This window comes from Leishmania infantum, chromosome 35 (assembly GCF_000002875.2).
Source record: "Leishmania infantum JPCM5 genome chromosome 35".
NCBI lineage: Eukaryota > Euglenozoa > Kinetoplastea > Trypanosomatida > Trypanosomatidae > Leishmania > Leishmania infantum.
Window position 1 is genome coordinate 1835092 of NC_009419.2, and position 27027 is coordinate 1862118.

The 27027-nt window shown below is 55.7% G+C and overlaps 9 protein-coding genes and 1 pseudogene across 10 annotated transcripts; all 10 read left to right on the forward strand.

The window, feature by feature from the left end:
• Window positions 1-743: 743 nt before the first annotated feature.
• Window positions 744-2918, forward strand: LINJ_35_4780 (conserved hypothetical protein; the record flags this gene model as incomplete). The annotated part of the gene is made up of 1 exon (XM_001469242.1): window positions 744-2918. One exon carries the CDS (start codon window positions 744-746, stop codon window positions 2916-2918), a length of 2175 nt encoding a protein of 724 aa, XP_001469279.1.
• Window positions 2919-3996: 1078 nt separating this feature from the next.
• GCVH (putative glycine cleavage system H protein) lies at window positions 3997-4320 on the forward strand (the record flags this gene model as incomplete). The annotated part of the gene is made up of 1 exon (XM_001469243.1): window positions 3997-4320. One exon carries the CDS (start codon window positions 3997-3999, stop codon window positions 4318-4320), a length of 324 nt encoding a protein of 107 aa, XP_001469280.1.
• A 1734-nt stretch (window positions 4321-6054) lies between these two features.
• LINJ_35_4800 lies at window positions 6055-6780 on the forward strand (annotated as a pseudogene). Its single transcript has one exon. A coding segment is annotated over exon 1 (726 nt).
• A 737-nt stretch (window positions 6781-7517) lies between these two features.
• On the forward strand, window positions 7518-8567 carry LINJ_35_4810 (glyceraldehyde-3-phosphate dehydrogenase-like protein; the record flags this gene model as incomplete). Its single annotated transcript, XM_001469244.1, has 1 exon — window positions 7518-8567. The coding sequence occupies one exon, from the start codon at window positions 7518-7520 to the stop codon at window positions 8565-8567; it is 1050 nt and encodes a 349-aa protein (XP_001469281.1).
• A 1276-nt stretch (window positions 8568-9843) lies between these two features.
• On the forward strand, window positions 9844-10290 carry LINJ_35_4820 (conserved hypothetical protein; the record flags this gene model as incomplete). Its single annotated transcript, XM_001469245.1, has 1 exon — window positions 9844-10290. The coding sequence occupies one exon, from the start codon at window positions 9844-9846 to the stop codon at window positions 10288-10290; it is 447 nt and encodes a 148-aa protein (XP_001469282.1).
• Window positions 10291-12087: 1797 nt separating this feature from the next.
• On the forward strand, window positions 12088-13152 carry CYP40 (cyclophilin 40; the record flags this gene model as incomplete). Its single annotated transcript, XM_001469246.1, has 1 exon — window positions 12088-13152. One exon carries the CDS (start codon window positions 12088-12090, stop codon window positions 13150-13152), a length of 1065 nt encoding a protein of 354 aa, XP_001469283.1.
• Window positions 13153-14777: 1625 nt separating this feature from the next.
• On the forward strand, window positions 14778-15266 carry LINJ_35_4840 (hypothetical protein, unknown function; the record flags this gene model as incomplete). The annotated part of the gene is made up of 1 exon (XM_001469247.1): window positions 14778-15266. One exon carries the CDS (start codon window positions 14778-14780, stop codon window positions 15264-15266), a length of 489 nt encoding a protein of 162 aa, XP_001469284.1.
• A 716-nt stretch (window positions 15267-15982) lies between these two features.
• LINJ_35_4850 (conserved hypothetical protein) lies at window positions 15983-16645 on the forward strand (the record flags this gene model as incomplete). The annotated part of the gene is made up of 1 exon (XM_001469248.1): window positions 15983-16645. One exon carries the CDS (start codon window positions 15983-15985, stop codon window positions 16643-16645), a length of 663 nt encoding a protein of 220 aa, XP_001469285.1.
• Window positions 16646-18476: 1831 nt separating this feature from the next.
• LINJ_35_4860 (putative AMP deaminase) lies at window positions 18477-22895 on the forward strand (the record flags this gene model as incomplete). Its single annotated transcript, XM_001469249.2, has 1 exon — window positions 18477-22895. One exon carries the CDS (start codon window positions 18477-18479, stop codon window positions 22893-22895), a length of 4419 nt encoding a protein of 1472 aa, XP_001469286.1.
• Window positions 22896-24150: 1255 nt separating this feature from the next.
• Window positions 24151-25251, forward strand: LINJ_35_4870 (conserved hypothetical protein; the record flags this gene model as incomplete). The annotated part of the gene is made up of 1 exon (XM_003392772.1): window positions 24151-25251. The coding sequence occupies one exon, from the start codon at window positions 24151-24153 to the stop codon at window positions 25249-25251; it is 1101 nt and encodes a 366-aa protein (XP_003392820.1).
• Window positions 25252-27027: the final 1776 nt, after the last annotated feature.

Genomic DNA, 27027 nt, shown 5'->3' on the forward strand with positions numbered 1-27027 from the left:
CCGGTGCAAGAGGGCGTTTTTTTTCTGTCTGTCATTGTCTGTCCAGTTTTTAACTGTAGAGGAGCTAGCTCATATTTTTCTGTGTTTTTTGTTGACGCTTTGTTTGATTCCATACATTCAGGTGATGCTCTTTCATTCCCTTCGTTTTCACAGTTTCACTGCCAAGAATCAAAGAGCAATTGAACTCTTCTCACTTCTCTTCTGCTTTGAAAAAATGCTCTTGGGTATGAGAAAGGCCCTCGCTCACTAGGTTTTGTGCCTCTACCGCAGAGCGGTCGTTTCGCCTTTCCGGTTTCATGTATGCTCCCACTGCCATTTCTTGTTACCTGCCATGCTTCTGAAAAAAAAATGATCGTAAGACAACACCCTCATGTGTTCACTCGCAGGTCGGAACAAAAGGGGGAAATAGCGCCTGGACTTACTCAGCTTTGGTGTGCTGTGATGGAATAACTTGTCTATGGGAGATTTTACTGTGCCTGTGTTCCCTCCTTTCCTGCGCATTCATGCTTGCTTGCATCCAAGCCTTCTCACACTTTCTCGGCGAACGTGACCCTTTCATCTTGCACGATTATTTCAGCTATTGAATCATCATCGTACCTGCCGAAAAAAAAAGCGAGGCGGGGACACGTACATTTCCGCTGATCACTTGTACAACTTCTCAAGTAGCGAACCCTGCAATGCATATCTCTGGACTTCATTGCCGTCTCTTGTTTACCATCTAGAACTTTTCTGTTGTCGCAAGCATGAAGCTAAAGTGCAAAGTTGCCTTTCTGGCATATGTGCTTGCGTGCCTTTTCATAGCACAGGCGTCGTTGGCTCACGTTATCGGTGTCGACTTAGGATCGGAGTACATCAAAGTCGCCGGGCCACATGGTGACAAAGGCGTCGACATCGTTCTTAATGAGCAGTCGCGACGGAAAACGGACAATTTTATCGGTTTTCGTCGGAGCGATCTTTACATTGGCGACACGGCGAAGAGTCTGGCTGCACGGTTCCCTCTGTGCACTGCGAGCGCGGTGAACCAGCTTGTCAGAATTCGAAAGGACTCAAGCCTCCTTCCCTTTTTCCGTGATTTGCAGTACGAATACCACGTCAGTTTCAACAACCATGGCTCGGCGACTGTGAGCATCTGCGACACCAAGGACCCGTTTACCGCCGAAGAGCTCTATTCCATGGTGCTGTCGTACTGCAAAACCACTGCTGTGAAGGATGATGTTGTGGATCCAAAAGGTGTCGTCGTTACTATACCATTTCACACGTCGCCGGCGGAGCGGCGGGCCATTCTGGATGCGGCTCGTCTTTCGGGGCTGAGTGTTCTGGGTCTCATGCATTCCACAACTGCTGCCGCCTTTTACTATGGTGTGCGGCATCGCGGCTTTGGCAACAACACCCTGAGGGTAGTGGTTTTCGATCTTGGCTCAACGCATACTGAGGTCGGCGTCTACGAATTTTTACCGGCTGCGCAGAAGGCACCACTTTCGAGTGCCTTTGGAACGCTTAGGACACTCGGTGTGGTCGAGGATCGCTCTCTCGGCGGTCGTGCGTTTGACTTATGTGTTGCGCGGGTGATCGAAGCCGAGGCGCGTGCGAAGCTTAGCATCGGCCCGGTGCTGGGTGGGACAACTTCTGCACAGCTGAAGTCGCAGTTCTCGCTTCTCCGCGCTGCAAACAAGGTTCGTGAAACGCTCTCTGTGAACAGTAACACACCTTACACAGTGGAAGGCATTGCCCCGGATCGTGACTATCACTCCAGCATGACGCGCGCCACTTTCGAGGCCGAATGCGCCTCACTTTTCCAGCGTGTGAAGGATTTGGCAACGAGTGTAACAAAGGTCGTGAATATTTCATTCAAAGACCTCAATTCATTTGAGATGATGGGAGGGCTCTCGCGTACGCCAAAAATCATCGCAGACCTCTCCGAGGCCATTGGCCGAGATGTAGATCGCACTATGAACATGGACGAAGCAGCGGCGATCGGTGCAGGCTACTATGCCGCGAAGCTGTCACCTCTTTACCGTGCAAAGTCGCTAAAGCTGGACGAGACGATCCCGTACGGAGTCGATTTCGAGGTAGAACCTCCGTTGAGCAAGGAAAAGCCCGCAGTGAGGCGCCCTTTATTTGGTGCTGACGGCTTTCTACTGGGCGATTCGGTGAGCTTAACGTTTAATCGGACAGAGGACTTTTCGCTCAATTTTTACATTGATGATGACGCCGCCAGGCCATTTGTGCGCGTCACCGTCACTGGGGTGAAGCAAGCGCTGACGGATATGAAGGCGTTGTCGCCTGCCGTCGAGCACGCAAACAACAGTCACATGGTTCGACTGCAGATCGTGCTGAACGAAACTGGCCTTGTGCAGGTCGAGCATGCGGAGGTGGTTGTGCGCTACGCCGAGGAGGTCACACAGAAGGTGACAGAAAATGTCACAGATAAGGCATCTGGCGAAAGGAAGTCAGTTGAGAAATCTGTTAAAGTAATCAAGATGCGCATCCGAGCAGCAGACGTGACTGCGACGCTTGCGTGGAAGAACCCTACTGGGCTGACGTCAGAAGAAATGGAAACTTCGCAAACCAAGCTGAAGACGATCTGGCAAGCGGAGCATGTGAAGCATCTCCGCGCCACGGCGAAGAACAATTTGGAGGCATACATCTTCTGGGCCAAGAATGAAGGTGTGTCCGATAACGCTGCGTTGACAGCCGCTGCTGGCGCAGCCGCCGTGCAGCGTGTCATTGACGAAGCCACAGCGATGCAGGAGTGGCTTGAAGAAGGCGAGGGTGCATCAGACAACTGCGCTGCCTCCCAGTACGAGTCGCGGCTGGAGAACCTTCGCGGTATGGTTGCGGAGCTGACGAAGCAGCCCGAGGAAGCCACGAAGACAGTTACAACAGATAGCGCCGATGACAACGAAGGCGATTTGTGAGCCCATTTTTGTTCGCATGTTCTCCTGCACCATTCACCGTTTTTTTCTCGTTGCTTATACCACGGATTTCCAAAAGGTTGCTTGCGCTTTCTTTCGGCCTCACTTACCTCACACTTTCCTTTTTTGTGCTTCGCTGCTGTTCTGTTCTTGTTTCTGCACTTGTCTCTGCTCTGGACTCTCTCAATCGACGTAGTGCCAGCGGAACGGTCTGCTTGCCCTCCCGCTTCTTCGCTCCAGTCACTCTTCTCGAAGAGACTGTGATGGAATGAAGCGCAGGCGTTGGCATTGCTGTTCGCTTGCGTAGATGCTCAGAGGAAAGAGACGCGTGCAGGCAAGGATAAGGAATAGATGGCAAAAGCTGTGGACATGCATACTTGTTTTATTGCGGAGGAATCAACGTGGGCTCTTTTCGTTGTGGTAATGGGCACTCTGCAGCGAAACCAAACAAGCAGAAAAGGCCGGATTCGGGGACTCTCAAACGTTTCTCTGCCCTTTCCTGTACCTGGGACACCACCAAGTACACGATAGTAGCAAATAAAAGTGCGTGGTGAAGATCGGTTTGGCACGCACACGCTGGCAAGTAGTCAAGACTCAACTGAAAAGCTTGCGACAGTTTTCACGTCACCTAGGCTGACCTCTACTCCGTCCTTGCATTATAACATGCCTGTTTTACGCCCAACCATCACCACACACTCATACACACATACCTGCATACACATACGTACATGTGTTCTCGTGCACACACACACACACACACACACACCAACGCAAACCTGCGATCCGCTTCATGTGCCTCTCAACGCGACCCAGAAGCCACCTGCTCTTTTTTGTTCATCTTTCTTGCCATATAAAGGAAAGCCCCAAACCCCTCAATCATATCGCCACCAGAGCCTTTCAATAAGCTCGCCTTTTCCCCTCCTCTTTTCTTCCTCAACGAAAACACCAAAAAACATTTAACACTTCTCCCTACACACGACAGTCAACGATGCGGAGGGCTTTCGCTTCTGTATCTGTCGCTGCTGCCGCCTACCTGCGTTGCTATGCGACCAAGCACTTTACCGACAGCCACGAGTGGGTGATGCAGTGCGAGGATGAGATAACTATTGGAATCTCCAGCTACGCCCAGGAGAATCTGGGTGACGTGGTGTACGTCTCTCTCCCGCAGGTGGGCGATACTGTCAAGGCGAAGGATGTCATAGGCGAGGTGGAGAGCGTGAAGGCCACGAGCAATGTGTACTCCCCGGTTGACGGCACCATCACCGCAGTGAACGAGAACCTGAAAGACCAGCCGGGCCTCGTTAATCAATCTCCTGAGGAGAAGGGCTGGCTGATCAAGGTGAAATGCTCTGAGATTCCAAAGGGTCTCATGGACGAGGCGGCGTACAAGAAGTTCCTCGAGTAGTGACGTGCGCGCAGGTGTTTCGACAAGAGAGTATTTTAGTTTTTCGGTTCTCCTTACGTGTATCTCACCTTGCGCTTGTGTGTGTGTGTGTGTACCTTTTTTTTCTTTGGCTCTGCGGAAAAGAGAAAAAAATGACGCGACCAAGTCGGGTATGTGTGCGCGTAAGCGTGTGCCTACGTGTGCTTCTCAGAGTCTATGTATACGTGCATGCGTTCGAACGCCGCTTCTTTTCATCCACGAAGAGAAGCAGTGCCGCAGACTTTTTTTTTGAAAAAAAAAACGAATCGAAGGCGACTTGGCTTTTCAAAGCGCGTCGGTCTCAGCTGTGGAGGGGCCGTGCCTGCGGTGACCGAAAGACTAGGGAGTACGAGAGAGAAACTCAGAACCGAAAGAGACGACCGTGTAAGCGGCATCGACTAGATTAGCAGTGCCGGTGGAGTGACGGACAGCCACAACGGGTCGCGAGGGTTAGGGGGGGGGGAGGTGATGCCGCCAAGGAGCAACAGAGAAAATAAAAGTTGGAGACGCTTAGCGAAGGGGCGATCAGGTAACAGCTGCCGCGCTCACACGACGAGGTCGACCGCAATTCGTACATTTCATCTTGCATCTCTCCCCCTCGTGCCCTTTCCGCATTGCTCGAGGCTGACGTTTTCTCATCGCCTCATCACACCTGCCCATGCACAGGCAAGTAAGAGTGCAGGAGATCCACGTTGCAATCTGCCCCATAACGGCGAAGGCGCACCGCGACCTACTCTTACACTTATCGCCAAATAAAAAGAATTCATTCAGGTCAAAATAGCGCTAAAGAGGAAACAAAGAGTAGCCACAGTATGATATGGCCCTCCTCATTCACTTGAGGGTCAAGAGGGGCTCTTTTTTTTGCTTTCTTCTTATATCTTCTACCTGCTTCAGTTTGGGAAAGTGATCACGCTCTTCTGGCCTCCTCCCTCTTCTTTTTTCGCTATATATATATATATATGTGTGTGTGTGTGTTTGCCTGCGATGGTGTGTGGGGTTTCTTTGTGTGTGGGCCATTTCTCTTTCTCGCTCGTCTGTCTCTCTCCCCGCCCCTCCCTCCGACTCTTCTCTCTTGGACCTTTTCTCCCTCCTCCTTTCCTTTCCTTTCCTTTTCTTCCCCTTTCTTCAGAATGCTGTAGAGTTCCACGTGAAGAACTCTTGTTGACTCCATGAGATGAAAGGAGAACCCGACGCTGACACTTGGGCGATGCTCAGGTGAGGCTGGGCAGAGCGCATGGGCGGTGCGGCATGCGCTGCCCCAAGCGCAAGAATGTCTCTACTTGTAAGCATCCGTGGGCTCCCGATACACGTTTGTTTGAACCTCACACTCTTGCAAGTCGTTTGCGACTGCAACAAAACCATTTTTGTATGCAGCTCCGATCGGCTTTTGCCTTTCTTTGGAGGGAAACGGGCAAACAGGACTTGCAGCCGTCTGAGGACACGCGTTCGCATGGCGAGTCTTGCCGACTGCTGGTCTCCTTATTGAATGCCGCCTGTGGCAAGGCCGCTACTGGTGGTTCTTCGCTGAGCGTTCGCGTTGATAAAACCCCTCTGAATGTGCATGCGCTTGTGCGCTTGTTGTGCGATAGCTGGTTCTGTCCCTCTCCCCTTCTTCGTTTCTTCACCTCACGCAGCACACAGGCGTGCCATTGTCATCGTGCGGGACGTTTTTCTGTTTGCGTCTGCATCTTCACTCGATAGTTGACGCGGCGGTCAATGGCGCTGGAAGTACCACGCCCGCTGCGCCTTTCCGAGTCGGATTAGCTCCTTGCATGGGAGGTGGATCTGGAATCGAGATGGTCGCAGCTCCAGCAGCGCCGCCGCAGAGCCGAGGAACTTCGAGCAAAGCAGATCCAGCGGGAGGCGTCTCTGCTGGAGCTGAGCAACGGGAATGTTGCAGCACAGTACGTTCTAGAAGAGCGCAGGCGCGCGTTGGCAACGCGCCGCACACAGCTGCGCGAATCAGAGGCCGCACTGAAGCAGCGCACCGTCGAGGACGCTAAGGCGTCTCGCCGAAAGCAGGAGTCGATGGCAGAGGGGGCCGCTGCAATTGACGCGGCGTGGCGGGAGCTAGAGCAGCGCACACGGCTAGAGGAGGCATCTCATGTACAGCAGATGCGTGCTCTGGACGCAAGAAAGCAAAGGGCTCAAGGGTGCGATGCAGACACACGACAGCGGCTAAGCGCACTACGCGAGGGGGAGACGCAGCTTGTGGCACAGAAAGAAGTACTGGGGTATCACCGACAGAGGTGCATAGATCTGCTGTGGCAGTCGCTCGGGCAGCTACAGCGCGAGGTGGAGGAACATAAAACACTTCTCACGGCTCTCGATGACATCAAAGAACCGGGAGAGGTTCTGCTGTTCTCCTCGGTGAGCTTCATTCCGTCACCTGCCTTGTGCGCCAATCCGAAGTTGAACTCGTATGTCTCTGTTTTTGTGTAGAAATGCGTTTCGAGCTGCTTGACTAAGGCTTCAGTTGAGAGCACTGACGATAGTGTCGGAATCGATGCGTGACCTTGCGCACGAAGATGAGGTTGAAGGACGGGTACCCGAAGGAGCGCAAAGTTGCCCAATGTAGTTTGATAAACATCTCTGCTAGTTTTCTTGCGAGGGGGCGTGACGCCTGCGACCGCGTTTCTCCGCGCGACTGCTCTTCTCTCCACTTCATTCTATATGCCCCCCCCCTTCCTCACTGCTTCCTTGGCCGGAATAGTTTTTAGGCAGCAGATGATTTACCAACACTGACACACTATTGCCGTCATTCAACGAGTACGTCAGACGTAAGGCGCGCATGGAGAAGAGGCGACATCGTCTTATGACGGCGGTGCTCTTGTAAGGGTGCCGCGTGCGTTGTGCACCTCTGGCCCGCACAACATACGGGAATGGCACTGTTTCAATGAGTTCGCTTTCATCGACTTCACTTTCGTTCTTCGGTTGGTTTTCACCGTCGTTGTTTTCCTTGACGTGCTCGCGTGCGCCGCTCTCTCCCTCTCTCTGTGTCTCATCACTGTCTTGACGGCGCACGCACTGTTCTTGATCATGTGACTTCTGTGCACACACTTCCACGCATACGGTGACTTGTCGCAGCTCGATGTGGTAAGCCCATAGTCGTGAAGACGCAGGACACACACACACACACACACATACGACTGCTTGTTGTTCCCTCTTTTTTGTTCCGCATGTCAATCACTGTCGGCATCAACGGCTTCGGCCCTATCGGAAAGTCCGCCTTATTCGCGGCCCTAGCCGATCCGTTGTTCACCGTCACGGCAGTCGTTGATGCCTCCGTGTGTGCGGCCTACATTGCATATGTGATTGAGCAGGAGTATCCGCATCGCAACCCGACAGGGCCTCCGATTCGGGTGACGGACAAGCAGAAGGATCAGATTGTACTGAACGACATCCACGCCATTCACGTGTCGGCCGCGCAAGATCCGCAGTCATCCACGTGGAAGAAATATGGTGTGCAGTACGTGCTAGAGTGCACAGGCCTCTACACCACACGTAGCCGCAGCTGGGGTCACGTGACAGGTGGTGCGGTGGGCGTCTTCATCGCCGCCGCCAGCGCTGATACGAACACAGTCATGGCATCAAGTGGCTTGGAAAGACTCGCGGCATCGTTGCCCGTGTGCGCCGTAGGAGCGCCCATCGGGGCCGTCGTAGCTCCAGTGCTGGACGCGCTGGCGAAGGTGTTGGAGATCGAGCAGGTGAGTTACACAGCCCTCTATGGGCCTCAGCCACAGCACCCAATCGGCGCTAAGTCGGACGACTCGCGCGACTGGCGGCAAGTACGACTGCAGCCATTTGCCAGCTGTGCGATGGCGTCCAGTCGCGACAACGGCGCTGAAACAGTTGGCGCGCTCCTGCCGCATCTGGCTGGCCACGTGAGTGCTAGCGCTTTCCAGGTTCCTGTGGCGCAAGGGTGTGCAATCGACCTCGTTGTCTACACGAAAGAGGCCGCGCCGGCTGATGTGGTGGCGAGCGCCTTCGCGCACGCCGCGGCGGGCTCGAAGCCGCTTTCAAAGGTATGCATCGCCAACGGACCCATGATCAGCGTTGACTGCATTGGCAGCTCAAGTGTCATACTCGACGCGGCTTCGTTGAGCAGCAGCACCGAAGGCAAGGTGCATCGCATGGTATTGTGGGTGGACGTAGCGTGCTACTACGCTGCACTGCTGTTGTCATTGGTGAAGCAGGCTCACAGCATTCACGCGCCACCGTCGTCGTAAGGAACACATCGTTCAGATGCATACAAGGCAAGCTCGGCGACTTTCTTCATCTCATGATCTCCCTCCGCCTTCTGTGTCGTCTAGGTCGCACGCGCAGTGTGGGCACGCGGCCATCTCTATCTGTATGCCACTTGAAGAACCACTGACGCGTCTTCACCCTCCGCTGTTGCACTGTTCTCGGTTGCCTTCGCCGTTTGTACTTTCGTGTGTGTGTGTGTGCTTTTCCACTTGTATGGTTTATGTTTTTTTTTTTCTTCGTTCTGGGGGAACGCAGGCCGTCTATGTAGACAAGCTCTCTTTGTTTTCTTGTCCTTTTCTCTTCCCTCCTGGCACTTCCCGAAGATACGTGTATACATATACATATATACGTATGCGCCTGCATGGGCTGAGGCAACGTCTCCGCTCGCCTTCTTGCATGGACGACAAGACCAGAAACTAACATTGGCACTAAAACATGGAAAGAACCAAAGCAAACAACAGCACCGATGTGGACTTCCCAATGCAGAAGGTGACAATAGCCGCTCCCAGTCTAGACGCGTTGCGTTACGTGAGTGGGTAGTGACGAGTGAGCGATGCACATTTTCGGCACCGAAGAGAGATAAAACGGAGTCATGCCCTTGCTGTTCGTTGATGTGGGATGACGCTCGATGAGTGGCTTCGCCTTCGATAGACATCCGGGTATGTGCGTGCTTGGGTGTGTGTCCTTCTCATTTGCTTCTTTTTGTTTGTTTTTGCTTTCGTGGCACTCCTGTCCCTCTACACCCTTTGCCGGTGACAGCGCGCCACTTTGTGGTGTATACCTACCACCCCCTAGGTGCTGTCTCGTGGCCTGTGTGCACCGTTGCATTCCACTCCCAGCAGCACATGCGCTCCCTCTCCACCACTTCCATCTTGCGTTTTTCTTTTTTTTTGTCATTGATTTCGTCTGGACATGTGCCACGCTGCAGAGATCCGATCGCCACTCAGCACCAACACGCACACGCATACACACAGGCAAAAACACCCTCGCACACACACACGCAAAACCATCGACGTGCATAGGAGAGAACCATAGAAGGCGCCCGATTCACGCAGCGAGTCCTTTTTTAGTTTTGTGCGCCTCACTGTACACCGGTGCTCTACTGATTTCTCATCTCTCATCTCTCTTTGTCTTTTTGTCCTTGTAACCTGCGCGTCGGACCTTCGTTGTCACTCACCTGTCCTCGCCTCCTCCAGAGTAAACAACACCCGACATCGAGGTATCTCTACACTTGCCCTCACCTCTGAAAACGCTAAAATGGAGTTCATCATGAATTCTGTGTATGCGGTCGACCCCATCTACCTGCTGATGAGCGCCGTCGCCCAGCAGATGCTGGCAATGGCCTGGTTTGACTGCATTGTGGGCCAAATTGATCGCTACTATGTCGCAGCGGACAAGGGCGTGCGGCGGGTCGAGCACGCTATCACGCGCTACCCAGGCATAATGGTCTCTGCGATGACCTTCGCCTGCTCGCTGCTCCGCTCACTTGTTGTGCTGACGATGGTTAGCATGTGCAATTGCTCGACGCTCTACCAGTATCAGTCGGCTGCCATGGTCGCCGTGATGATTGGCATGATGCGTGTCCACCGCACCTTCTCGTGTCACCGCCCCATCCAGATTTTTGTGACCGAGACCGGCTACGAGATGGCTGCGGCGATGACGGCGGCGGTGGTCTGTTACTACATGAAGAAGTACAACTTCTGAGGGAGGCCATCTGACGGTTCTCACTTCACTTGGGGTGCCAAGTCAATCGACCATCAACCTTCGCCGCTCACTCGACCGCCGTCGAGAGACATCTGTCGGCGTGTGTGGGTGTGGTTGGTACCTTCTCTGTACTCTTGTCTTCATTTTGGGTTCTCCCCTTCTTTTGTCGACGAGGTGGCAAGGAGGCTTACAGTCCTGTCTCTTCGTCTTTCTTCGTGTTTTCCACCTTTAGATGCAGCCACTTCCTCCTCCTTTTCCTTTTAGTCCTGCGAGTGCACTTGTGGGCAAGCTCGCGACGACTTCGATGCTTGTCTGTTCCTGCACATTGTTCCTGCATCCCCCGGTCGACTCTGTGTACTATTGCTGCCTTTTTTTTTTCGTTACATAGAGAAGCGTATGGATGGTGAGGGCGGCGCAAAGGAATGCGCTGGCGCCGCGGAACGCGTCCACAGAGGTTGTATGTCTATGAGTGAGGTGAGGAGGGGAGGGAGTGATGGGAGGGATGGGAGGGGGGGGGCAGGGAAGCAGCTGCAGGACATCGCAATGGAGGAAAAGGAGGTTTACTCATTTTTTCTTTCGCGTATCCGCCGCAACTTCGTTTTCCGCGTTTTTTTTTGTTTCGTGTGCTCTTCTCTCCCGTCTCCTCATTGTTTCCACCGTCGCTGACTTTTCTCTTGATCCATGCGTGCATCTGCGTGAGCCCCTGCACAGTCAATGGTGCCTATCCTCTAGTTTCAGCTGATCTTGTCCTCTTACCATTTGGCGCTTTTCATGCTAAGGGGCTTCCGGGAACCCCCGCGGCGGAGATGCGGTAGATGTCCTGTAAGTGCTCCTCAAGACTGCCCCTGGAAGGATTGATGTGCTGCACAGCATTGGATGCAATCAGCTCGGCATGGGTGGACGCGCTCGCACACATGCTCACCAGCCGTCTCGCGTGTTCGTTTGTGCATTCATTTAATCTTGACAAGATTGTGCCTAGAGCAAAGAAATGCAGTAATAAGGGGCAACAGAGTGGGTGAACGGACAGAGGACTTCCGTCGTTTTGGTCGCTGTGCGGCTGAGTAGCTTAGACGCACGGTGATGTCATGGAAAACGCGGAGGAAGCCCCGGTTGCGTTCTTAGCTATCACGAGTTCATTACTGCACACCCCTCCTGCGAGATTCTTGATCATGCAGGAGGCGCCGCGTGTGAACATTATCACTGCTTTCCGTAGGGAGAAAGTGCAAGCGGTGTGGAGCAGCGCAGTTCAGCCGCTCCTCGAGCTCCCTGAGCCTGTGTGCCTGTCTCTCTCTTTCTGTGTGTGCCTTCGGCTGCTGGCGCCAGGAAGCCTCACGTTTCTGTTTTCCCATGCCTCCATCCGCATCCCCTTTCGCTGCTGGCCTTTTCTTGCACTCCTCTGTGCGTTGTGTACACGACGCACTCACTGCACCGCTTCCTTTTTCTTGTGCACTGGCGTGTGACGCTCTCATTGGTTTGCACAGGATCATCATCGATTTACCACGCACACCACGCCCTCCTTCTTGAAGCACTGCACTAAGTACACACTCGCTTGCGTTCGAGCAGCTCTCCTGAGGATAGGCAGACGCCGGGTGCAGCGGAAAAACAAGCCAAAAAGAATAGAAAGGAAAGGAAGCGCGGCGTTACCCACAGTGGGACAGGGAAGGACGGAAGACCTCTGTACACCCGATCAGAGCCCAGACATTTCGCGGTTTGAACCACTAAACATAACAGTGCGCCTTCTTTTATCGTTTTTTTTTTCGTTTGCATTACCTGTAGACCTACACGCACGCAGACATCATGCCGAACACGTACTGTTACTTGGACATCACCATTGGTGGGAAGCCGAAGAGGGAGCGGGTTGTGTTGGAGCTGTTCGCGGATGTGACGCCCAAGACGTGCGAGAACTTCCGCCAGCTGTGCCTCGGAAACGATGGCAAGAAGGTGGAGGGGACGGAGGTGCCCATGACGTACCAGGGTTGCACTTTCCACCGTGTCATCCCGGGCTTTATGATTCAGGGCGGCGACTTCACCAACCACAACGGCACCGGCGGCGTCTCTATCTACGGCGAGAAGTTCGAAGATGAGAACTTCACTATTCCGTGCGACAAGAGCGGTCTGCTCGCCATGGCCAACGCTGGCGCCAACACGAACGGTTCGCAGTTCTTTATCACAACGGCGCCGGCGACACACCTGACGGGCCGCCACGTCGTTTTCGGTCGCGTGGTCCGTGGCATGAATACGGTGCGCGCAGTCGAGCAGACCCCCACCGGCGCTAACGATAAGCCTGTGGCGGACTGCGTTATCGCCGGCTGCGGCACGCTGGATGCGCTGCCGGAGGAGGAGCCGGCTTCCGATGGCGACATGTACCCTGACTACCCAGAAGACGCTGAGTCTCCTATGGTCGACGCCAAGCGCATCGAGGCAGGCGAGTCGATTCGCCAGATTGGCAACTCCCACTTTAAGAATGCCGCCTACGATTCGGCCATCGAGAAGTACGCGAAGGCAGTGCGCTACCTGAATCAGGTGGAGAACAAGGAGGTTCACCCCGAGGTCGACGAGAAGCTGATTGCCTGTTACAACAACCATGCAATGTGCGCCATCAAGCTCCAACAGTGGTCGGAGGCTCGCCACACAGCGTCTCTTGCGCTCAGTGTGGATGCGAAGAACGCCAAGGCGTTTTTCCGCCGAGGCACGGCAGCGCTGAAAGCTGGCGATGCAGACGGTGCTGTCGAGGACTTGACGCAGGCTCATCAGATTGAGCCGGAGAACGCCGAGATCACAGCAAAGCTGAGCGAGGCAAAGGAGAAGGTGAAGGCTCAAAAAGCGAAGCTGGCGGCCAATCTAAAGAAGATGTTCTCGTGAGGGTTGCGCCTGCCGGACAGAACGTGACGGGGCTGACATATGCGCCTGAACTGAGAGGATCGCTTTTCGAGGAGTGCATCGCAGAAGCCCCTCTCGTCTACAGGGCCAGCTTCGACGGCGCCACTATTTTGCCCTTGTTCTCCTCCCTTTATGTTTTCTTTTTGTACTTTTTTTTGTCTGGTGTTTAGGTATTCGGCCCTCTATTACGATGATACATATATATATATATATGTATATTTATATTCGCGCGTTGCCTGTCGCGTTTTTTCACACGGAGTTTTTTTTTGGTTATGATCTGAAAGACGAGAGACTGCTCTCGTTCTCTCCTCCTCTTTCTGTTTCTCATCCTTTGCTTTTTTTTTCTGCCTTGTGCGCCGTGTCTGTCACGATGTCACGACGCCTGGTGCGTGGGAATGGATTTTGCGAGAAAGAAAAGCAACTGGTGGATAAAACAGAGAGAGACGAAGAGTTCACTGGAAGATATAATCCAAGCAGAAACATGGAAAAAGGAAAAAGAAAATCTGGGCAGGACAGGCCATTGATGAACTCGTCTGTTGAAAGGGAAAAATGGCTAGGAGAGGGAGGGGAAGGGGGGGCGGCGCACATCGCTTTAATTATTACGGACTGACTGTTTTGTTCTCAACCTGGCAGCTCTCGGCATAGAGGACAGTTGGGTTTACTACTGTGTTTGTGTGTACGTGCCGGCGCGTGCGTCTTTTTTTTTATTTTCATTTCCCGCAATGAACTACACACACTCGCACAGGCCCACCGCCTCTCTTTTCCCTCCTTAGGTGAGCGCGTGTTGCGCTCTGCCCCACGAGAGGTGGAGGGTCCCACCACCCATGGCTCGCTCTTTCTCCTCTCTTTGACGCCAGTACTGATTCTCTTTGATGCACAGACGCACGCTCTGCTTTTCATCCATTATTTCGTCTCCCTCCCTCTTTTGCGCTTGATGACGGGTTTGGCGACGCGCTCTCATCATTGGACTGCTTGTGTGTCTGCGACTCGTGCGGTTGCGTGCACGTCTCACTCTTTCCCCTCTGCTGTTCACTCTCCAAAAGAAGAGGGCAAACAAACAGCGCAGGAGGCTGATGGTGCCGTACCTTTGTGTGTTCTTGTGATCGCACGCGTGCGTGTTTCTCTTCCCTACCGACGCTGGTGTTGCAGAAGGCACGATAAGCTGGAGCCGCAGTCGAGGCCTCACGCACGCACACACACATACACACACACACACCAAAAAAAAAACAGCAGCACAACTAATGTGTGGGCAAACGGAGGTGCACGCCGATAATGTAGTGCCGGTGTGCTTTTCGAGCGAAGCGGTCGCCAGGACTTCTGCTGTGCTTAGGTTGGCGTTGCCCGTTGATGCGACGGGTAGTACAGTGACTGCTTTCGCTGGCCACTCGGGGGGCTGGCGTGTGCCAGTGGCCAGCATGCACGCGATCCCGCTACTGCCACCCTGCAAGGGGACAAAGGGTGACCTGAATCGAATCGATGCCGCGGCAGTCGATGGACTTACGCCAGCTACTCCCTCGCTCGCGGCAGGTAATACCGCACCTGCGCGCCAGGCTGCCTGCGGTGCGCTACGGCGGCAGGTGGGGCTGCCGTCAAAAAGTCGGTTCTCCATGTCTCTCACCTCACTCATGAGTTTTCTCTCGAGTAGGTGGGTTTCTGCCGCCGAGTTCACCACGAAAGCGACAACAACGAACATCCCTTACGAGCTGGACGCGCACCGCACCGGCCTTTGCAGCTGGGCCTCTTCGTCGTTGACAACAGCCTTCGTGTCTCTAGTCTGCGCGTGGCTAGCGGTCGAGGCTGAAATGGCCACTCGCGCCCCAAGTTTCGTGGTTTGCAGCGCCGTAGTCGTGCGACACACCTTCTTTACCACAGCTCTATGTGCGTGCGTCGACTTTGCATCTGCTCAGGTACCGTTATGCACAATGTGGCTTTTGCTCCCTCTCATCGGATTCTCCCTGGAGGGTTTGGTACCGCCTCGAGTATGGCGCACGCTGATTGCCTGCTTTATCCCCATGAGCAGCACCGCTCTGTCAGGCCGCGGAGCGACGCCGGCATTCCCGGCGCTCCTTTGGGTGACGAGTGCCGTTGCGCACTAAGTGGTGACTGTGTTCCATGTAGTATGCCGACAACTAAGGCTGCCAGACACAGCACCTCGAGCAAAGCAGCGCGTTATCCCTGGAATGAGGTTAGCATGGATGCAGGAGGATACGAGCGCATGCAGATCGTATGCGCTCCGTGATACTCGTAGCGGCGACTCGCTTGTGGGCTTGTCACCCCTCTCCTTCCGAGTGTCAACATGAGAGTTCTTGCTTTCTGTACCTGCTCACCTCCCCACTCATACATCTGCCGGTACGTGCGCATGTGTGTCTCTCGAAACTCAAACCGCGTGCCACTGCCTGAAAAAAAAAGCAAAGATGCAGAAAACCGTAAAATACAAGCAATAAAAACTCTGTGCGTGTATGTGTGTTTGCCGGCAGTCCTTGATCCGGCGCTGCCGGTTGCATGGCTGTGTAGCGGTGGGCTTTCTTTTCTGCTTTGCTCTCTCTCTCTCTTATGCACACGTTGCTGCGCATCTCTTTCTTCGTGTTCCCCCTCGCTTTCAGGCATGTCTGCGCTCCACACTTCTCCTCTGGTCTGCCGTCTCATATTCCTTCCTCTTTCTGTTCTTCTGCGCTCCCCTACGCCATAAGAGTCCTCCCCGACCGCATCTCCAGACATCGTCACGAGCATCTATTTGTCGTGCTTCTTGTGTCTCGGCATATTCTGCACACCCGCGCCTCCTGAAAGTCCCCACCATCCAAAGGCAGAGACGATGACGACCATTACAGAGGCGATGGTGCTGGAGAAGGAGCGACAGAACGCTGCCAGGCGCGATGCGCTGAATAAGCGCAGCCAAAATGTGTCCCGCTTGGCTGAACCAGAACCTAACTTCCCACCGGAGTGCTGCTGCGTGAAGCCAGTTATCTACCACAACATCCGCGAGCAGGTGCCCGTGACGCAGCAGCGTTTCATGTACATCCTCGCGGGCCTGTACGTCACGTTGATGGCCCTCATCATCTACAACATCGTGGCTGCCCTGGTGGCCTTCGCCCTTGGCGGAAGCGCCCTGCACTTTGGTCTTTCCTTTGTGTATCTGCTGGGACTCCCAGGAGCGTGGATTTCGTGGTACTACAACGTGTACTGCGCCATAGTGTACGCGTCGCGCTCGCGGCAGCTGATTGCTCTGCTGGGTCTTCTTGTAGGCGTCGTTTTCGATGTGTGGATGACGATCGGCATCACCGGCTTTGGCGGCTGCGGCTGGATCTACGCCCTCAGCTTGACACGCAATGTGGCTCCGTTTGTGCTGGTTCTCATTAGTGCGATCCTGTGGCCGCTGCACGGCTTTGCGCTGTGCGTGATGCTCCTGCGTTATTGGCGCCTTTCGAGGGTACTCTTGAAGAATACGGCCAACATCTACCGCCAGAGCATCATTTAGCTGTCTGACCTCGTGCCACGTCAGGACAGCGCTTCCCGACCAGTGTACATTACACTCCACATAGCAAGAATTTTTTTTGTCAACGTGCCCATTTCTCTGCCATACACGAGCCAAACTCCACTCCGCGTCACCGCCGGCCGGCCACAGGCCTCACCGAGTCCTGCGACGCAGCGCGGCACACACGCTTTGCGGCAACGCGCCGACTCAGCCATCCGAGAGCACGGCCCCCCTGCCTCAAGCTCCACCGACCTCCTCCCGCCCCCCCCGCTGCCTCGCAGGCCGCCTCACAGCCGCTCCCATCATGCCGGCCGCCACCTGCGGCATCCCTCCTCGGAGAGGGAGGGGGTGGCGCTCAGGCTCCCCACACCAGCAGGCGGTGGTGAGGGCCGGGTGACGGATGCGCTGGAGCCGCGCAGACGCGTCGGCACTGCCGCAGGCCGCTCCGACGCAACGCCATCCAGGACCTGACACACCGCCGACATCCGTCGCGATGCAGCGCACTGGCTTCCCTACGTCGTGGGCACGTGGACCCTGCCAGCACCAGAGGAAGTGCAGCGCTGCATTGGCAGGGGATGGAGGAGGGGCTGCTTGGCTTCTTCCCATGCACACAGAGGGTGAAGGAGGCTACTGGATCCGGGATACCTCACACCGGGGTGTGCTTGCCCCCTGCTGTCATGAAAATCAACCTAAAGCAGCAGAAACCAAAAATGCGAAATGGCGGCTTCAAGCGCACAGGGGCTTTTCGGACCCCCTCTCTTTTATTGGGTGCTTCAAGTTCTTTGCTGCATTGTTTGTGGTTTGCGTGGTCGTTCCCGCTTAGTGTGTACTTCTCTTGTTGCGATTTAGTTGGCCCTGAAGCTGGAACATCGGTGATGTGGGTGCTGCGGTGGGGGATGAGGAGAGAAGAGCATGGGGACGATTGATTCGCCTCGTTGCGGAGTCTGAAGAGGGAGTCTTAACGTCTCACAACCCTTTTTGGTTCCTTGCCGCCTCCGCCCCCCCGCCCTCTCTCCCTTCTAAGCCACACACATGCGACATATGCGCGCCGATGCGCATGTGGTGTTATTATTTGTTGTTCCCTGTCTGATCTCATTCCGCATTCACCCCGAGCGTGCGTGTGCGTGTGGGTGTGCCTGATGAGAAACCATTGCTTCCTGTGCGCTTGCAGCAGCAGTCTTTCCGCAAATGCAGAGCAAAAAAAAACATTGAAGAAGATACGGGTATGTACAAAACGACCGTGGGCGGTGCAGAGCCCCCACGACACGGTAGGGGGAAAAAGTCGTGTGGCCCCAAATCGCTGTGGCGAACGCTTGCCGCTTCTCGCTCACTGCCTCTTTGTTCCATCGAAGCACAGCAAGCAAAAGGGGAAAAGTGTATTCGAAGCATCTGCTCACGTCTGCACTAACGCTCACTCTTTCGGTGACAGGTGACAAGGCCGCTTTCTGCCACTGCCTCTTTGCTTCCTCTTCCGTCGTGTGACACATCGTAGCCGCCGCCCCTGCCAGTCTCTCTTTCCCAAGAGGTGTTGCGGAAGGCCGCGCTTACGGGGTAAACGACACACCCAGAGAACAGCCATCGATAATCCGTCCTGCGGATCGGTAGTGATTGACCAGCACCGCTGCGACGCACACGCACATACCACGCATCAGTGCGCCTTCCGGAAGCGACTATCGAGAGAGTGTGAGTGGGCGCAGGAGAGGGACATGAGTGTGGGTTTTTTATGCTTCTCGCTTCGTGCGCCTTCCAGCGCCTTCCTCTCCCCGACCTCCTGCCGACATTTTCGACCACTTTTACTTCCCTAGTTACCATGCCTTTCAGCATCACGTCGTCTATGATGGACAGTAAATCCAATGTTGGCGACTCGGCAACGATGCCCATGCTGCCAGAGCCTTATCATGGCGCCCTCTTCCAACCGGCGTCTCCGCATAGCGACTCTGCCTCTACGGCTCGCTTCTCCGAAAAGAGCGGCCAGCTGCACAGTTGCCATGGCGTTCCGCATGGAGGCCTCACCCGTGAGCCGTCGGAGATGTTTCAAGTCGTTATCGACGGCGACGACGGCGGCGTTGAGATGCGGCGCGTGCATGACCGCATTGAGGCTGCCTTACGTGTGCGCTTACTATACCGGCCTCTGGAGACTCGCGTGGGCAGCCGAGAGCGGGCAAACCCGTACGTGTCAGCTCCGATGCCGGGCCGCATCACAATCGTGCAGAAGGACGGCGTTTACCAGGTCTCTGATCATGACGCGTCGCTTTTTCTCCCTATACCAACGTGGTCGCAGTACGCGATGGACGTGCAGAAGGTGCGGCTCACCGTCGGCAACGCCGGCTGCGTCAACGCCTGTCATCATCGTCTTGGCATTATGCAAGAGCGCTCCCGCATGTTCTTTTTGCTTAATGCGGAGATGGAAGAGCGGGCAAATTATCACAAAGCCGGCGGCGTCTTTTCAGCCGCCAGGAAGGTAGACAACGCCGTCCTGCTCTCCGAGTCGATGGATGCGCAAGAGCTGCTCGAGGGGGTGAAAGAGATGTACCGGCGCAGTCCGGAGGCAGCAGTGCACCTGCGCGACGGGTCCAACTCTATGCTGCGTGAGCTGCTCGGCGCACACGGCGTACGGTCCGCGGATGAGCTCACCGTCGCTGGCCTCGGATGGAAGGCAGAGAAAGACACACCTCATCAAGGTCAGATCGACTCGGCAGATTGCGAGAGCATGGCTGCCCTCGGCGCCGAGCTGCGTTTCTCCTTCACCGCGTTGCAGGGGTACCTGTGCGAGAAGGTGCTGCGGCGCGTGGTGTCCAGGGCAGAGCGGCCGTTACTTACTCCACAGGCGGCTGAGTACAGCGTGCCACTCTACGGTCTGCAATCTTCCGAGCTGAGTGATCTGGCGGAGCTGATGCGGCGTAAGCTTGAGGGCCCGCATCCGCGGGTGCAGTACATCCTGAGCATCTGCTTCACCGAGTCGCCGCCGTTCGAGGTGGCGAGCAGCTGCACGACGCTGCAGGACCAGCTAGACAACATCTTTCTCGCTCTCTTCAAGGCCACCTTGGCTCCGGAAGACCCTAGCAACGCCGGCGTGGCGTGGCTGCTGGGGCAGGTGGGTGGTCTGCAGATGCTGCATGCACAGGACGGGCCCGGCCGCGACTTTGACGAGATGGCTCCGCCGCCAGATCAGGTGAGGATTGGGGCCAAGCAGAGCGGGCTCTACTACATGTACTATCTTTACGCCAACCTCGCCGTGCTGAACAGCCTGCGGCGGCGCAAGGGGCTCGAGCCATTGCAGCTGCGCTGCACTGGCAACAAGCCGACCGGGATGGACGACCTGATTGGCGCCTACATCCTCTCTGACGTTATCACACGCGCGACCAAGATTACCGACTACCCCGTTCTGCAGTACCTGTGCGGTCTGCATCGTGTCGGCCTGACAGTGTCGCCATTGTGCGACCACATGGAAGGCATCGTGGCGTACAAGGACCACCCGCTTCCCCACTTTTTGCACCGCTGCTTGCACATCACGCTATCGACAGAGTCGCCGCTGCGCTACCACCACAACCCCCGCGCGCTCATCGAAGAGTACGCCACGGCGCAGAAGATGTTTCGACTGAGCTCCCTCGACATGACAGAGCTCGCACACAACAGCGTTCTCATGTCCTCCTTCTCTCCTGAAGTGAAGCGGCAGTGGCTTGGGGACAACTACCAGCTGGGCGTCGAGGGCAACGAGTTTGAGCTGAGCCATGTCACCAACGCACGGCTTGCGTTCCGCGACGAGGCCTGGCAGCTGGAGCGCAACATGATGCGCGACCTAAACTTGAATCCTCCTCACGAGGTCGGCGCCGGGCTCAGTCGCTGGCATCACCTGAGCAACGTGCAGGAGGTGGAGTACGATACCGTGATGGACAACCGCGTCCGCTTCCCGCGCACGGTGCTCAAAGGGCCACACAAGGACGCGAAGGCGGCGACGGCGGCACCGCGCGTCGCGCGCGCCCTCGACCTGCGCCACCAGTACATCTGGCGCCCACCCCCTCCGTGGGAGACGGCGCAGCGACACGGCGTCGAGACAGACTTCCAGCGCCGAACGGCAACCTTTAACGAGGATGAGTGGACCTACGCGGCGAGCGACGCGGTCTTCATCGCATACCCAAAAAGCGCCGTGCACGCCTGGCCGCGGTCGCTGCCGACGCTCGACGACTTCCACAAGCACCTGCGCGAACTGAGGGACATCTGCGCCAGCGCCGAGGTGAAGGAGTACGCGCACAAGCGACTCGAGAACCTCGACCACAAGTTCCGCCTGCACCTGGCTCTCAACCACGAAAACGAAGCCGGCACCACGGAGGATCGACAATCCTCGAACCGCGACTTCTATCAGGCCACCAAGGTCGACACGCACATCCACATGGCAGCCGGCATGACGCCGAAGCAGATTTTGAAGTTTGTGCTTGCCAAGCTGAAGGAAAGCGGCGACGACATTGCCATGAAGAAGGGAGACGACATCATCACCCTGGGCCAGCTCTTCGCCAAGGCCGGCATCACGCCGAACTTGACGGTGGATCAGCTGAACGTGCAGGCTGACCATACGCTGTTCGAGCGCTTTGACAACTTCAACAGCAAGTACAACCCGATGGAAAACGGTGACCTGCGCTCGCTGCTGCTGAAGACGGACAACTTCATGAACGGCCGCTACTTTGCAGAGCTGATCCACGACGTATTTGAGCAGTACTCGCGCGACCGCTACACCTACGCCGAGAACCGCCTCTCTGTCTACGGTATCAACGTCAAGGAGTGGGACAAGCTGGCGCATTGGTTTGCCACGCACGGTATGGCGAACAAGCACAATAAGTGGATTATTCAGGTGCCGCGCGTGTACAAGGTGTTCCGCGCGCAGAACGTCATTGGCAGCTTTGGTCAGTATCTGCAGAATATCTTTCAGCCCTTGTGGGAGGCCTCGCTGCACCCGAGCGAGCATCCGACGCTGCACAACTTTCTCAATCACGTGAGTGGCTTCGACTCCGTCGACAACGAGGCCACCATCGATCTCCCCTTCACGACGGTCTCGCCGTGGGCTTGGACGGTCGTCGAAAACCCGCCGTACAACTACTACCTCTACTACCTGTACGCCAACATCCGCACACTCAACGAGTTCCGCGCCTCTCGCGGCTTCTCTACGTTTGGGCTGCGGCCGCACTGCGGCGAGTCAGGCTCTGAGGTGCACCTTTACGGCGCCTTTCTGTGCGCGAACAGCATCTGCCACGGCATCAACCTGCGCAACGATCCACCGATGCAGTATCTCTACTACCTCGCCCAGATTGGTTTGCACGTGTCGCCGCTGAGTAACAACGCTCTTTTCTTGCACTTTTTGAACAATCCTTTTCCGGACTTCTTCCACCGCGGACTGAATGTGTCGTTGAGCACGGACGATCCGATGATGTTCCACCAAACCCAGGAGCCGTTGATCGAGGAGTACAGCATTGCTGCGCGCGTGTGGGGGCTCAGCGCGAACGACCTGTGTGAGATTGCTCGCAACTCCGTGCTGCAGTGCGGCTTCGACAACAACTTCAAGTGCAACGCAATCGGTGACCGCTGGTTTCTCTCGTCTTCGTTGGGCAACGACTCGCTGCGCACGCACCTCTCTGACATTCGTGTCGCGTTTAGGTTTGAGACCTACCACACCGAGTTGCAGCAGCTAGAGCTGTGCTGCGGACGGCCGGTGTCGCGCTTCATGATGACAGCCGCCGAGGAGCGCGCCGTTGACGTCCAGCTCGTCGATGTGCAGCGCGAGTACGTCCTTCTCTCCACGCACGATCAGGCGATGGAGGTGATGCTGCGCGAGATGGAGGACACAAAAGCGAAGATCTTGCAGACACGGGCTCAGGTGGACATCCTGCGACGGCAGCAGCGCTCTCTGCTGGAGAAAATCACGGAGATGGGTATCCGCCGCCAGGAGGCAGAGGAGCAGTCTGCGCAGGAGAAGGAGCTGCCGTCTCGCAAGGGCCCCCTCTACGTGCGTGAAAAGTCGCAGGTCTCGCAGGTCGGCGGCGGCGATGGTGAACGCTCTTGTGTCTTACGGAGCCCCACGTGTCCAACACAGCAGGGTGAAACACTGAAGCGTCTTTTGCGCTGGAAGCCGATGCCACCAGACCTGATGCGCTCCGTCACACAGGCGAGTTTCAGCGGTTCTCGTGGGCGTCCACTTCCGCCGCTGCCAGTGCGGCAGCTGTACCAAAGCACGACAAGCGTCAAGGGCCCTGCGAAATACTGAGGCGGTTCCAAATGAGCGGATTCGACGTTGTATCACCTTCTTTCAGCCACGCCGTTGTGGCTTTTTTTTGTTTATTCGAGCAATGATGTGCATTACTGGAATCACAGGGAGCGCCTTCGCGTGCGAGCCACCACATCTGTTTCCTTTTCGAATTTTCTTCAGTTGCGCATATGTCGGATGCGTGTCGGGGTCTATGAAAGCGAGTAGGAGAGAGGGTTTGCCCATACCCATGCGTGTGTGTGCGTTTTGGGAGGGTTCTCCTCGTCTGTCTAATCTTCTTCCGCATTGCCACCTCTCTTGTACCGATTGCAGTCCAGGTGTGATTCGCTTCTCCCTGCCACACACTCACCAAAGCCGCCGAAAAAGATGTTCCAACTGAAGACAGGTTAACAAGGTCCGACGAGTCTTTTCGCTCTACTCTTAGGTCAGCCGCCTCTCCTCTACCACGGTGCTCTCCCTCGTTCTTGCCGTGGCCGGGTGCCGTTGCTCTTGTTATCGCTGCAGCAGGACACTCGGCGTGGGGGAGAACAAGGAGGAGGGATCATGATAGCTCTGAAGATGCCCAGAGCGAAGGCTGCGGTAGCCTCGCACGGTTCTCTCCGTCTCTCTTCCTGTGTGTCGCACCACACATTTCTCTGCATCTCTCTCTATCTCCCATTCCCTGTCGCTTGGCGCTCTCCCTCATCTCACCCCTGCATCGCTCCTTGACACCTTTTCGCTCAACTTTCGGGTATGTCTCTCTTTCCCAAACGCTGACGCCTACATCTTTTCCCCCTTTATTTTCACACAACGTCGGTGATGGGGCCCGCGCGCAGAGTAGTGCCTTACAGAATCAACCAACTCGCGTGTCTCTTTTTTGTTTTTTTCGTTTTCTTCTGTGTGCATGCTTTTGCCCAGCTCGCTTCCCCCCGCTTCCCCTCTTCTCCCTCCGCCCTCTCCCACGCCATTTTTCTTCTACCCGTCCCCTTTTTTCTGCGCAACAAGAAGGCCAGTGACACTTGTGCGCGCACATCTTGCTGTAGCTCCTCACTGCTATTCTACAGTTTGTGCTTCCTCTTTGTTTCTCTAGCCTGAGCATCTCACGCCGTCGTCACCATCTTTGCTTGAAACACCTTCAGGTCGTTTTTTTTTACCTTGGGACTTCCTGTGAAGCCCACCAACTCCGCGCAGACGAGACACAACTACGTCGGAGGTGCAAGCTGCTGCAATGGCCGCGCCGGGCCTATGGGTGTGCTCGAACTGCTCTGTGGAGCAGATGGCGGAGACTACCTACTGCCACATGTGCAAGTTCGCCCGGCCAATGGATCGCCGCGGTGTGCCGCAGATTTTTTCTGGATACAACATCCACTTCAACGGCATCATCCCTCGCACGATCATGCACCCGAGCCACTCGGTGGAGTGGCGCATGGCAGAGCGCCACGGTGCTACCTGCTGCACGAGCTTCGACCCCGCAGTAGTCAGCATTCTTGTCTACCGCCCCGGCTATGAGCGCAGCGAGAAGTGCCGCACCTGCCTTGAACACCACCCGAACATTCCGTGCGTCCCGATCGCGTGGCTGCTGGACTCGCTCCTACAGTCGCGCCAGATTCATCCCTCACTCTACCGCCTGACGCGTTTGCTGCCCGTGGCAAACCCGACGGTAGGCGGCACCGACCTGCCTCACCACCAGCACCCATTCTACCAGATCAACAAGTCAGAGTACAGCATCCCCACCTCCTTCCCCCCCTCCAAGAACAAGGGGCCCAAGAAGTCCGCGGCGGCTGAGGGTGCGAATAACCAGAATGAGGTGCCGGGCGAAATGGAGGCGGCTATTCCGCCTTTCTTCGATATCGAACCGTTCCGGTGCACAGCTATGTCAGTCTTCGACGCGGCGGTGGCGTGCGCGACCGGCGTGAAAACCGAGGCTGTCGACGACGACAACGACAAGATCGAGGCTCGCAAAACGAAGCCCGGCATTGAGCTCATTGCCGCGCAGCAGCCGAGCAACAAGGTGGACCGAGCGCTTTTCAGCGGCATGAATGTGGTGCTCACGCCATCCCTGCAGGGGCAGACGGCGGTTGTGATGACTATTCAGCGATGCGGTGGGAAGATTGCAGAGAAGCGGGAATCGCTGGAGGCGACGCTGCGGAATAATGTGACTCACGTCATCTACTCCCACGAGGACAAGAAGGATGATGTCATGATCCAGGCAGCGCACCTTATCAGTACCAACCTCCCCGGGCTTCAGCTGGCTCAATCGAACTGGCTGGAGGACTGCCTCATCCTTGGTGAGCTGTTGCCGCTTCGCGGCATGTACACTCCGACCGCAAAGCTGCTAGAGACGCTCAACAAGAAGTACACGAAGGCAAGAAGCTGAGCCCTCTGATACTCGGTTTTCGTCCCTTGCTTGTGTGTGTTCATGGCTGCACTCAAGGATCCCTGTGCGCCCACTGCCGTGTCGCGTGTGCGTATGTGCTTTCTTCTTTTGTGATTCACACTCTTTGCTTTTCCTTCATTGCCAATGTCGTAGGTGGGTGGCGGGAGGAGGCGTTCTTCCCTCCGCCCCCGCGTCAGTGCGTGCGTGAAGCCGCATAGTGGGCCCACTTTGTGAATGCGCGTTGTGTGTGTGCGTGTATCTCTTTCTGGTCTCCATTTCTTCTGCCGCTCCTCGCCGATATATCGTGCAGCTGCGTCATGTTAGTCCCCCTCCTCCTCCCCCTTTTCAGGTGTTTCTATTTCGTCTTCGAGGCTTTAAACTTCTCCTGTACCGCCGCTGTTTCAGGTCACGCAAGAACGATGATGGGAACCTGCCATCACTGACGCCGTCTTCCAGGACGGCCTGTTCTTATGTTCCTACCCTCTTTTTCCACCCCTCCAGAACACTTTTGCATGGCAAAAAGCGTGGATGTAGTGGCGAGTGCGTGTTCACTCTTTTTACTGATTTTATGTGGCTTTCGTTGTCTTTGTGCGCCACTCCTGCTGCTTTCTGTTTTGCGCATTCTGCTGAGATCTTGCGTTGTCGCGGGGGGGGTGTTGCGCACGATGGCCGCACGCCTCCCCTTCACGGATGTGCGAGCAGGGGGAAGGTGCCCTCCATTCAAGGACGATGATGACCGGCGCGGATTTTGTGAACCCACCCTCCCCGTTTTGCGCTTCTGCCGTCAAGGGATTTCCCTAGTCCGGTGCTTTTGTATCTGCGTGCGTGTGAATTGTGAATTGAATGAGTGAGAACGCTGCGGGCAGTCAGGGAGACGAGGGATGAGCCCCTTCCGGTGCGTGTGTGCTGTGAGGAAGTCGACATCTGTTGCTGGGCAGCTCGCTATGGAATCGCAGCGAGCACATACGAGCACCAAGGGAGTCGGAAAAGACCTGAGGTGCTGCCGCGATGCACATGCGTTAGATTCCATGGACGAATGCGCACATTTAGGGAAGCGCGTAACGGAGTCGGTGCCCTTTCTGTTTGAATTTTCGGTTTCGAGGTAGGTATGCGCTGCCTCACACGTTCTTATGCCCGAGAAAGGCACAGAGACCAACCCTTGCGAGGCGGTGCAGCCCGAGGAACACGACACAGGAAGGGGGAATAGAAAGAGGAGGTCTTTCCGTGCGATCTCCAGCAGCAGCGACCGGAAACAGAAAACAAATGGAAATGCCTTGACTCACAGACTTCATTGTAGAACACGGGCGGGTGGAGCCGCACTTCTTTTTCTTCACCTCTTTGTCTCTCTTTTTTTCTTAGTATGCTGCCCAAGGACATCGTTCCTTCCACGTTCCAAAACCCCTCCCCCACCGCCACCGCCACCATCTCTCTCTGTTTTTTTTTTCCTTTCATCATCTACGTCTTTAGTGCCTTTTCTTTATTTGCCTACTTCGTCAATGTGTGTGCGTGCGCGTGCCTCTCTCCCTCTCTCTGTGGAGGAGGGGGGAGGGCAAACGTGTTGTGAGTTGGGGATAGTTGACTGCTTGAGAGGATTGGTCTGTGCGCGCATCCTTGTTCTATAGTCCTTTCCTCCTTTGGGTACCGTTCTCTTCAGTCTCTTTTTTCGTGTGTGTGTGTTGTCATTTTCTTGCCACCGTCGCGGTTCTTCGTCTATGTCTTTCTCCGTGTATGCGTGCTTGCTGGTGTGCACGTGGGTACATGCGTCGGTGCCGGTTG